The sequence below is a fragment of the Oncorhynchus clarkii genome, chromosome 21 (assembly GCF_045791955.1).
Source record: "Oncorhynchus clarkii lewisi isolate Uvic-CL-2024 chromosome 21, UVic_Ocla_1.0, whole genome shotgun sequence".
Lineage (NCBI taxonomy): Eukaryota > Metazoa > Chordata > Actinopteri > Salmoniformes > Salmonidae > Oncorhynchus > Oncorhynchus clarkii.
In genome coordinates this window covers 44,685,619-44,697,057 of record NC_092167.1, presented here as the reverse complement: position 1 = coordinate 44,697,057, position 11,439 = coordinate 44,685,619, and the positions used below count along the sequence as shown (strand labels likewise).

Below are 11,439 nucleotides of genomic sequence, written 5' to 3'. Positions count from 1 at the left end.
ATGTTTGAAGCCTGAAATGTGGCAAAAGGTCACAAAGTTCAAGGGGGCCGAATACTTTCGCAAGGCACTGTATGTGCTATTTCATAGTGTTGATGTCTTCACTATTATTCTACAATGTAGAAAATAGTAAAAATAAAGAAAAACCCTTGAATGAGTAGGTGTGTCCAAACTTTTGACTGGTAGTGTATATACTGTAGGACATGGTATATCTCTATGGATCAGACATTGTTTGGACTCCCATGTTCTAGATGATCTATGTTTTGGTGGTGCTGTATCCAACAACATCTCACTACCATAGCATTACTTAGCCTATAAATGGTGGAGTCATTTGAGTAAGCCAAGCTTACAACAACAATGACCTGCTACATGTACCCCATGACTCTGCTGGGACTCCACATCCAAAGGTAAAAAATCAGTTTAAAAGTTTGTGGGTGTCCATCATATATAGACTATAGGCGACCATGGCTGAGGGTTGAGAAAGACCATTGTTGGAGTATGATATGCATCTTAGGTCTAACTATAGTTAACGTGATATAATTACTGAGGGGAGATTTTTGAAATGCAAAACATGCATGTGGTGTTAAGGCATGTTGATGGATTGCCATCATCAGGTGAGCCTCTGTCCAGTCCTCTCCTATAACGACTGCTTATTATCTCTCATGTGAACAACCAATTACGGGAGGAAATGGTCTCTGACATTGTTATACCTCGCAGATCCTGCATATAATCGTTTTTATGTTGTTGTTCAGATAACAAATCTAAAACTATTTTAGTTTTGTTGAAATATTGTCAGTAATACGTTTACTTTTGCAACAGACGGGAAAAATCACAGTAGGAGTGACACAAATGTCCATTTGAAAAGGCTGTTGCACCTTGCATGACCATGGGCTCGAGAGGCGGGGTCTCTTCCAAGAGCAGAGAGTCTCTCTGTCCACAGCTCTTCTACTGTGTTTCTCATATCAACATTGAAGCGCGAGAGGGAGCGCAACAGCCCGCATGCAGCAGACGCTTGACTTCAATCATTTTTGCTCACTGACTCTATTACTTGTAGATTTCGTTGAAAACTGGATCATTATCTTATATCAAACATAAATGGAGTCATGCAAAACTTCTTTGAATGCGGCATCTTCAGTTCGAGGCTCTTTTAAGACTTTTCCCTGGAGAATATGAACATGACATGTGGGAAGTGTGATTTGCTGGCATTATAATGTCAAGTTTGCCATCGTCTTAGACTGCGAAGGATGAACCGAATGGGTTCCTTTACATAGAGCCTATAATATCCATTTATGCACTAGAAAAAAAATAAGATAGAACAACAAAAATGGAACCATTTACCTTGCATGATATGCTCATAAACTCAACTAATCTTTATAAGATATTATGTGACTTTGGAATCAAGAATGTCTCAGAGTGTGAAGATGAAAGCGAGACCCCTCCGGAACCGAAAGGTAACCAATCCTATTGATAATCATAAATTAAATGAACAAAAAGTCAATGTCTAATTGTAGTATGTTTTAAATCTAAATAAAACATTTTAGTGGAGATATTGATGAAAAGTCAAAAAACTGTTTTGTTTCGAGATCATAACAGACTGTTTCACACACGTTGGGCCATTTGTTTTTTGATTGTGAAAATGCGTTGTTTCTCAAATAATACATATTTTAAACTGTTAGTCATATTTTGGGATTTTTGCTCAACTGCACATGGGAGAGCGACCCTCTGGACACCCCCAAGCAGGGCCAGTGCGCTTTACGCCGGTTGAAGTAGCATGCGTTCTTTCTGCTCCTCTGCTTGGATGGAGTGCCCTAGGACTGAATATCATTTTGTTTTTTTTAATGTAAATTAAGACCAGGTCAACAAGTATTTGCCTATTTGCTTAAGTCAAAATGGTCTGAGTGTTACATTGATGGAAATTATCTCTGAATTCCCATTGCAATTGAGCTGATATGTATAATATAGATCTATAATCTTTAAAATATTAAATAAGGGACAGAACATGTTGAATTTAATGTTACTAATTCAAGCCCCACATATGCACACACTGTTCCCCTGAGTGATGCGACCAATCAGAACGGACTCCTACTGAATTCCAGCTTGCCTTCATTAATGCTCTAAAATAACCCGGATGAGTAATGCACAACAAAAATATTTTACAATCGAATTAGGATACACTTAAATGAACGTCAACCTCTTCACACAAGGGCTATGTCATTGAAAACAGACAGACTTAATGGATTGATTATTTGAAAGTAATGATAATGATCATGATGATAAAAATGACCGTAACAATTTCGGGATGATAATGATGTTGATTATTATTAAGATAAAGGATGTTTATGATAATAATAATGACGATAAAGACAATTATCACAACAATAATGCTGACCATTTGTCTCTCCTCTGTATAGATTTGAATCAGACGGTACGTATCTTCCTCTATAGCCTCATCTTCCTGGTCAGCGTGCTGGGTAACAGCCTGATCATCGCCGTGCTGGTGAGAAACCGCCGCATGCGCACCGTCACCAACCTGTTCCTGCTCTCCCTGGCCGCCAGCGACCTGATGCTCTGCCTCTTCTGCATGCCCTTCACCCTCATCCCCAACCTCATGAGGGACTTTGTGTTTGGCTCGGGCATCTGCAAGGTGGCCATGTACTTCATGGGTGAGTTTACTGTACACAGGTCACGACCCTGGTGCCGATATGGTCCCTGAGAAACAAAGTTGTGGCCATGTACTTCATGGGTGAGTTTACTGTACACAGGTCACGACCCTGGTGCCGATATGGTCCCTGAGAAACAAAGTTGTGGCCATGTACTTCATGGGTGAGTTTACTGTACACAGGTCACGACCCTGGTGCCGATATGGTCCCTGAGAAACAAAGTCGTGGCCATGTACTTCATTGGTGAGTCCTGTGGAAGCACTGTACGTACACAGGTTCTGACCTGGGCCCGTATTCACAAAGCGTCTCATAGTTGGAGTGATGATCTAGGATCTGTCCATATAATCTAATTCATTATACACTGCTCAAAAAAATAAAGGGAACACTTAAACAACACATTGTAACTCCAAGTCAATCACACTTCTGTGAAATCAAACTGTCCACTTAGGAAGCAACACTGATTGACAATAAATTCCACATGCTGTTGTGCAAATGGAATAGACAACAGGTGGAAATCATTGGCAATTAGTAAGACACCCCCAATAAAGGAGTGGTTCTGCAGGTGGTGACCACAGACCACTTCTCAGTTCCTATGCTTCCTGGGTGATGTTTTGGTCACTTTTGAATGCTGGCGGTGCTTTCACTCTAGTGGTAGCATGAGACGGAGTCTACAACCCACACAAGTGGCTCAGGTAGTGCAGCTCATCCAGGATGGCACATCAATGCGAGATGTGGCAAGAAGGTTTGCTGTGTCTGTCAGCGTAGTGTCCAGAGCATGGAGGCGCTACCAGGAGACAGGCCAGTACATCAGGAGACGTGGAGGAGGCCGTAGGAGGGCAACAACCCAGCAGTAGGACCGCTACCTCCGCCTTTGTGCAAGGAGGAGCAGAAGGAGCACTGCCAGAGCCCTGCAAAATGACCTCCAGCAGGCCACAAATGTGCATGTGTCTGCTCAAACGGTCAGAAACAGACTCCATGAGGGTGGTATGAGGGCCCGACGTCCACAGGTGGGGGTTGTGCTTACAGCCCAACACCGTGCAGGACGTTTGGCATTTGCCAGAGAACACCAAGATTGGCAAATTCGCCACTGGCACCCTGTGCTCTTCACAGATGAAAGCAGGTTCACACTGAGCACATGTGACAGATGTGACAGTCTGGAGATGCCGTGGAGAACGTTCTGCTGCCTGCAACATCCTCCAGCATGACCGGTTTGGCGGTGGGTCAGTCATGGTGTGGGGTGGCATTTCTTTGGGGGGCCGCACACCCCTCCATGTGCTCGCCAGAGGTAGCCTGACTGACATTAGGTACCGAGATGAGATCCATAGACCATATGCTGGTGCGGTTGGCCCTGGGTTCCTCCTAATGCAAGACAATGCTAGACCTCATGTGGCTGGAGTGTGTCAGCAGTTCCTGCAAGAGGAAGGCATTGATGCTATGGACTGGCCCTTCCGTTCCCCAGACCTGAATCCAATTGAGCACATCTGGGACATCATGTCTCGCTCCATCCACCAACGCCACGTTGCACCACAGACTGTCCAGGAGTTGGCGGATGCTTTAGTCCAGGTCTGGGAGGAGATCCCTCAGGAGACCATCCGCCACCTCATCAGGAGCATGCCCAGGCGTTGTAGGGAGGTCATACAGGCACGTGGAGGCCACACACACTACTGAGCCTCATTTTGACTTGTTTTAAGGACATTACATCAAAGTTGGATCAGCCTGTAGTGTGGTTTTCCACTTTAATTTTGAGTGTGACTCCAAATCCAGACCTCCATGGGTTGATAAATTTGATTTCCATTGAGAATTTTTGTGTGATTTTGTTGTCAGCACATTCAACTATGTAAAGAAAAAAGTATTTAATAAGAATATTTCATTCATTCAGATCTAGGATGTGTTATTTTAGTGTTCCTTTTATTTTTGTTGAGCAGTGTATAATCTGAGATGCTTTGTGGATATGGGCCCTGGTTACATATTCACAAACTGTAATGGGTTTGTTTGTTGGGATTTGTGTGGTACTGCAATAGAAGGTGCTCGAGCTTCTGCAAGTGTTGCATAGTTAAGGTATTGTATTGTACACAATCAGTAGGGTCAGATGTTTTTTAATTTTACCTTTATTTAACAAGGTCAGTTAAGAACAAATTCGTATTTATAATAATGGCCTACCGGGGGAACAGTGGGTTAACTGCCTTGTTCAGGGGCAGAACAACAGATTCTTACCTTGTCAGCTCGGGTATTCGATCCAGCAACCTTTCGGTTACTGGCCCAACATGCTAACCACTGGGCAACTTGCTGCCCCATGCGTGGTCTGACCTTATTATTGTCTTCTACACCGATGCCACTCACTTCAAGGGATCAGGTAAGGGAAGAGAGTACAGTAGGTTCTGTCCACATAGGAAGGTTCCAACCACTCACTGGGGGCGATTAAATTGGCCTGATGATAGAAAATCAATAGAGAAGCAAATCCCAGAAGCCATTAAAGCCTCAATTGTGTCTCTGACCTGGTGCCTGGTGTGAAGAGACACCAAATAAAGCAATCTGATGGCTATTAGCCGTGGCTGCGTTCCCACATCGCCTCTCCTCCACTGGGGCTGTTAGCCGTGGCTGCGTTCCCACATCGCCTCTCCTCCACTGGGGCTATTAGCCGTGGCTGCAATCCCACATCGCCTCTCCTCCACTGGGGCTATTAGCCGTGGCCGCGTTCCCACATCGCCTCTCCTCCACTGGGACTGTAAATGTACTGGCACGTCTCCTGATTTAAGGAGCCATTTACCAGTGGTGTAAAAAGTACCCAGCTGTCATACTTGAGTAAAAGTAAAAGTGAATACTACTTGAGTAAAAGTCTAGAAGTATTTGGTTTTAAATATACTTAAGTATCAAAAGTAAATGTAATTGCTAAAATATACTTAAGTATCAAAATTATTTCAAATTCGTTATATTAAGCAAACCAGACTATACCGTTTTCTTGGTATCTTAATGTACGGATAGCCCTGTGGCACACTCAACACTTAGACATAATTTAAAAACAAAGCATGCGTGTTTAGTGAGTCCACCAGATCAGAGGCAGTAGGGATGACCACGTATGTTCTCTGTTTAGTGAGTCCACCAGATCAGAGGCAGTAGGGATGACCAGGGATGTTCTCTGTTTAGTGAGTCCACCAGATCAGAGGCAGTAGGGATGACCACGTATGTTCTCTGTTTAGTGAGTCCACCAGATCGGAGGCAGTAGGGATGACCAGGTATGTTCTCTGTTTAGTGAGTCCACCAGATCGGAGGCAGTAGGGATGACCAGGTATGTTCTCTGTTTAGTGAGTCCACCAGATCAGAGGCAGCAGGGATGACCAGGTATGTTCTCTGTTTAGTGAGTCCACCAGATCAGAGGCAGTAGGGATGACCAGGTTTGTTCTCTGTTTAGTGAGTCCACCAGATCAGAGGCAGTAGGGATAACCAGGTATGTTCTCTGTTTAGTGAGTCCACCAGATCAGAGGCAGTAGGGATGAACAGGTATGTTCTCTGTTTAGTGAGTCCACCAGATCAGAGGCAGTAGGGATGACCAGGTATGTTCTCTTGATAAGTGCGTGACTGGACCATTTTCCTGTCCTGCTAAGCATTTAAAATGTAACAAGTACTTTTGGGTGTCAGGGAAATTGTATGGAGTAAAAAGTGCATTATTTTCTTTAGGAATGTAGAGTGAAGTAAAAGTAAAAGTTGTCAAAAATATAAATAGTAAAGTAATGTACAGATAACCCCCCAAAAATGACTTAAGTTGAACTTGAAAATATTTTGACTTAAGTACATTACATCACTGCCATTTACTCTGAGCTGAAAGGTCCAGGTCACAAGAGAAGAAGAGAGAAGAAGAGAGAAGAAGAGAGAAGAAGAGAGAAGAGAAGAAGAGAGAAGAAGAGAGAAGAAGAGGGAAGAAGAGAGAAGAAAAGAGAAGAAAAGAGAAGAGAGAAGAAGAGAGAAGAAGAGAGAAGAGAAGAAGAGAGAAGAAGAGAGAAGAGAAGAAGATGAGGAAGAAGAACAGGGTACAAAAGGGATCTGTTGTTGTTCACAAGTGTCTCAATGACTTGAAACTCTCAGCCACAGATATATCAACGTCTACGTAGTTGAGAATCCATTCTCTACATTCTTTACAGTCGAGGCTGTACCGTTCTCATGCTTCGTAACCTGTTCAAACACATTCTATTGATATTTGTTATGTCTGGATACAGGTCCTGGATACAGCATAGCTGAAATTTCAAGTGCCCTTGTAGTTCAAATCCTTTTCAGCCATATTTCCTCACTGGATATAGCATGGATATATCCCCTGGATATGACATGGATATATATCCCCTGGATATGACATGGATATGACATGGATATATATCCCCTGGATATGACATGGATATATATCCCCTGGATATAGCATGGATATATATCCCCTGGATATAGCATGGATATATATCCCCTGGATATGACATGGATATATATCCCCTGGATATGACATGGATATGTCCCCTGGATATGACATGGATATATCCCCTGGATATGACATGGATACATGTCCCCTGGATATAGCATGGATATATCCCCTGGATATGACATGGATATATATCCCCTGGATACATCCTATCTACATGCATTTCTTTCAGCTGGGTTACAGTTGTATTATTCATTGTCTTTGGGAAATGTTCCACCGTGGTGTTTCTTTGTAGTCAGATAGTTCACAGCCTCCCTGATCTGTTTGTTCTTGACTTGGGTCTGTGCGGTGAGATCCCGGCCATGTCAGTAGCTATGATTACCTCATCTGTCACGGTGTGTAACCAAGGTAACGTGCATGTATTTATAGGTGCCGTTGTTTGTTGTTTTGTGAGTTTTGTAACATCCACCGGTTAACGGATGGGGTTGTTGATCATCCACAAGTGCTGGAACTTACCTCTGTCCCTAAACGCTCGTAAAGTACAAAGTGACTAGCCGTGAACGTGTCAGGCCAGCTATTCCAAGTATTACAGTAGACAGTGTCAATCCCACATGCTGTGTGTACAGTATTACATTAGCCATTGTACAAGGTTTAAAAGGGACAATCTGCGATTGCTATCTTCATTTTTGGACTTTTAAATGAATTATATTTTAAAAAATGTAACTTATAAATGCCTAATGAGCTTGGTTTAATCACAGACGTACAAAATCACATATGCTAGTGTAGCCTACAGTCTTGTCTGTTATCGATCTATTCATCAGATTGTATACTCAGTCCTGTGGTACAAAACTGTGGACCGCTAACCGTCGTCATCTCTCCAGGGATCTCGGTGAGCGTCTCCACCTTCAACCTGGTGGCCATTTCCCTGGAGCGCTACAGTGCCATCTGCAACCCCCTGACCTCCCGGACCTGGCAAACCAAGTCCCACGCTGCCAAGGTCATCTCTGCCACCTGGGTGGTGAGCTTCCTGTTCATGCTGCCCTACCCCATCTCCAGTACCCTGGTGCCCTTCACCCGGGTCAACAACAGCACGGGCAACATGTGCCGCCTGGTATGGCCCAGTGATGTCATCCAGCAGTCCTGGTGAGAGGATAGATAGTTTCATTTTGGTAGACGGGTGCCATCACAAAGAGGGGTTTCAACTGCTAGGTGATTTTCACTGTAAATAATGGAACGGTCTGTGCAAAAGATGAAATGGGCTATTCATGTCTATTAATTTAAGGGGGAAGTATCAAATTCACTGATTTGTTGGTCTGTTAGATGATAGATACTTAACAATGATGAGGTAGATCATCACTGAGCTCAGAGATCAGTTCTTGGTCAGGTCAAATCACTTTGATGCATGCTGAATGGGCACTTGCTTTCGACCAACCCGGTGACACCATCGAGCCTTCTTCCTTACAGGTATGTGTCCCTGCTGCTGCTGCTCTTCCTGGTTCCTGGGATCATGATGATGACAGCCTATGGCCTCATCTCCCTGGAGCTCTACAGGGGCATCAAGTTTGAGATGGCCAACAGGAAGTCCAGCAGAGGTACGTATACAAAACCTCAAAAGACCTCTTGAAAATGTCCAGCTCTGGCGATTATTATCATGCCATATCAATTTGGTGGCATCCTTATTGGTCATTGTTTACCATTGGCTAATCTTTGGTAAATCTAATTTGCACAGGATCAGTCATTATTCATGTCTTATTTTTCTGATCTATCACAGAGATGATGTCCGTATCTTTATTAGATCCCTTTCTATCACCTATCATTTTTATTTAGAGAAAACAACTTTAGTTTAAGTTAATTTTGTATTCACATCTGATGTTATGATCTGTCACAGAGAGAGAGTGCAGCACCGGCAGCATCAAACCCGGCGACAACGACGGCTGCTACCTTCAGCCCGCCAAGAAGAAGGGCGAGCTTGCCCACCTCCAGAGCCCTCCCTCGACCCCTAGCCCTAACGTGACCGTCAACAGCAGAGACAACGTGGACAGCAACAAGTCCAAGCTGAGCCGTGTGTGCAGCAACAGCTCCACCTGCAACCTGATGGCTAAGAAGCGTGTGATTCGCATGCTCCTGGTCATCGTCTGTCTCTTCTTCCTATGCTGGACGCCCGTGTTCGCCGTTAACGCCTGGCGGGCCTTCGACCGCCGTTCTGCCGACAAGCTCCTCTCGGGGGCGCCGATATCCTTCATCCACCTGTTGTCGTACACCTCCGCCTGTGTCAACCCCATTATATACTGTTTCATGAATAAGCGTTTCCGCCAAGGGATTCTGTCCACCTTCACCTGCTGTAGCAGCCCCAAGGCCGGTGGAGTCGGGAGGGGGGCTGGGAGTAGGATGGGGGCGGGGAGAGGGGGAGGAAGAGGAGGGATGAGGAGCAGAGAGGAGAATGGGCACACGCCGCAGAGTGGTAATAACACGCACTTCACATACAGTAGTATCCGTGGCTCCGCCCAGGCTTAGCTTCCTTTCTCCATCATTGACCAATCAGAATGAGTAAGTGGTCATGCAGCACCCCCCCCCCCTCCCCTCACACACACACACTGTACATTGAGCTTTCGGTCTCTGATGAGGTCATGCATGCCTGCTTTCAACTTTTAAAGTCACCATACTTGTGAAAGTGGACATCTCAGACAATAGGTTGATGATATACTTGGTGTCATTACAAAGAAAGGACAATCAAACGATGGCATGTTGACTACATGAAATGGAGAAATGGAATAATCAGCCAAGGTTTTCAACAAGGAGAAGGTTATGAATTTAAATAAGTATCGGTAAACAAACTACATGGACTGAGGAACGGTGGCACGTGATATAAAACTCTTTATGACGTACAGGAACCTAAATGCTTCTTTAATAGGGACCGTGAGAAAACATGGCTAGTTTATGTCTACAGCCACGAGGTTAACATCCAATGCTGTTCCTCCACACAGACATTCACCTCAAACACCCATGATGTGTACAATCGTCACGGTGTCTCTTCACGTAAACCCCTCCTCCTCTCCTGAATCACCCACGGGGAAAAGCAGCACCCTAGTTGTCTTGGTTTGATGTTGACCAGATGATCCCAGAGGAACGTCCAAGCAGCTTTTTCAGAGCCATGTAATATCTCCATGAGCATGTTGAGCAGATGAACCCTGGCTGACCCCTTGTGTGTGTGTGTCCCTGTGTGTGTGTTTTCTCCCCTCTCTGCATAATATTCTCTCTGTACACATTCTTGTCAGGGACTTGAAAGGCACAAGCCACAGCCCAATGACGACACCACGTTCCCCAAGACATTAATAACTTCCCATACCTCGGACTCCTTTTTACAGGCAGTGTGACACACAAATATGCCCATACGTGTAAATAATTGTTACCATAATTGTTACCATCCCTGGCCTTGTCATGCTCTGAAACGCATTCCTAGCCTTGTAGCATAGTGTCATCCTCGTGGGCGCACAACAAAAAAAAAAGCTGTTTTCTTGTCCTTGACTCAGTCATCTTTTATCGTTGTACCTAGTGTACTATTTATTGTAAGTGACACGACTGTGGCCTTATCGTGGTGTGGGATTCTGTGCACCTGGTCTGTCCCACTACTTCAAAAGGACCTTTCCCAGCATTACCTGTCAAGCATATCACACCTGGTCTCTGTTGACTTGGGTTGTTAAATACACTGCAGCACAAATGTAGCAAATTGTGTTGTTTTCTCCTCTTTGTTGTATTGTATCGTCATGTCACTGTTAATTAGAGGATTTTTAGTGTTGCTCTCGAAGGGAAATTGTTCTGTAAAGTGCATGGGATGCATTACCCCCCCCAAAAAAGGAAATTAAATATTAAAAGTCTGTAGTGTTGTATGAGAATGTCAGAATGCATTTCTGCTCTGCTATGCTACTTGCTGGTGTCTTGGGGGGGGGGGGGGGGGGGGGCTTTCAAATCTACAGCAGAGAGATGTGCTGATGGATTGCACTGGGAGGGCCAGTGTGGTCTTCTTCGACGTGAGGCTTCTGGTGTGCTGATGGATTACACTGGGAGGGCCAGTGTGGTCTTCTTCGACGTGAGGCTTCTGGAGTGCTGATGGATTACACTGGGAGGGCCAGTGTGGTCTTCTTCGACATGAGGCTTCTGAGAAGCATAAACACACCACGTCATTTCAATGTGGAGAATTGGGTAATATGTTTAATAGATACGTTGGATCAATGAGATTCCTATATTCAACCCACTCAAAAAGACAACACATTGTTGAATTCCCAAACTTTTGGCTATCACTATGCTAAAAGCACCATCTAAAGCACAACCAAATTCAAATGAATGTCTGATTTTTGGTATAGTTGTCACATAAATGTGTTTTCA

The 11,439-nt window shown here is 44.4% G+C and overlaps 1 protein-coding gene across 1 annotated transcript; it reads left to right on the top strand.

Moving 5' to 3' along the window:
- Nucleotides 1-1,321: 1,321 nt before the first annotated feature.
- Nucleotides 1,322-9,570, top strand: LOC139379484 (cholecystokinin A receptor). Its single transcript, XM_071122301.1, has 5 exons — nt 1,322-1,448; nt 2,409-2,660; nt 7,938-8,199; nt 8,521-8,648; nt 8,945-9,570. The coding sequence occupies exons 1-5, from the start codon at nt 1,322-1,324 to the stop codon at nt 9,568-9,570; spliced, it is 1,395 nt and encodes a 464-aa protein (XP_070978402.1).
- The last annotated feature ends 1,869 nt before the right edge of the window (nt 9,571-11,439 follow it).

Excerpts from the sequence above, each read along its gene's own strand:
- LOC139379484 (XM_071122301.1), top strand. The coding sequence starts at position 1,322 with ATGGAACCATTTACCTTGCATGATATGCTCATAAACTCAACTAATCTT. Across the intron at positions 8,200-8,520 it reads GATGTCATCCAGCAGTCCTG|GTATGTGTCCCTGCTGCTGC; the intron begins GTGAGAGGATAG and ends TCTTCCTTACAG. Across the intron at positions 8,649-8,944 it reads CAACAGGAAGTCCAGCAGAG|AGAGAGAGTGCAGCACCGGC; the intron begins GTACGTATACAA and ends GATCTGTCACAG.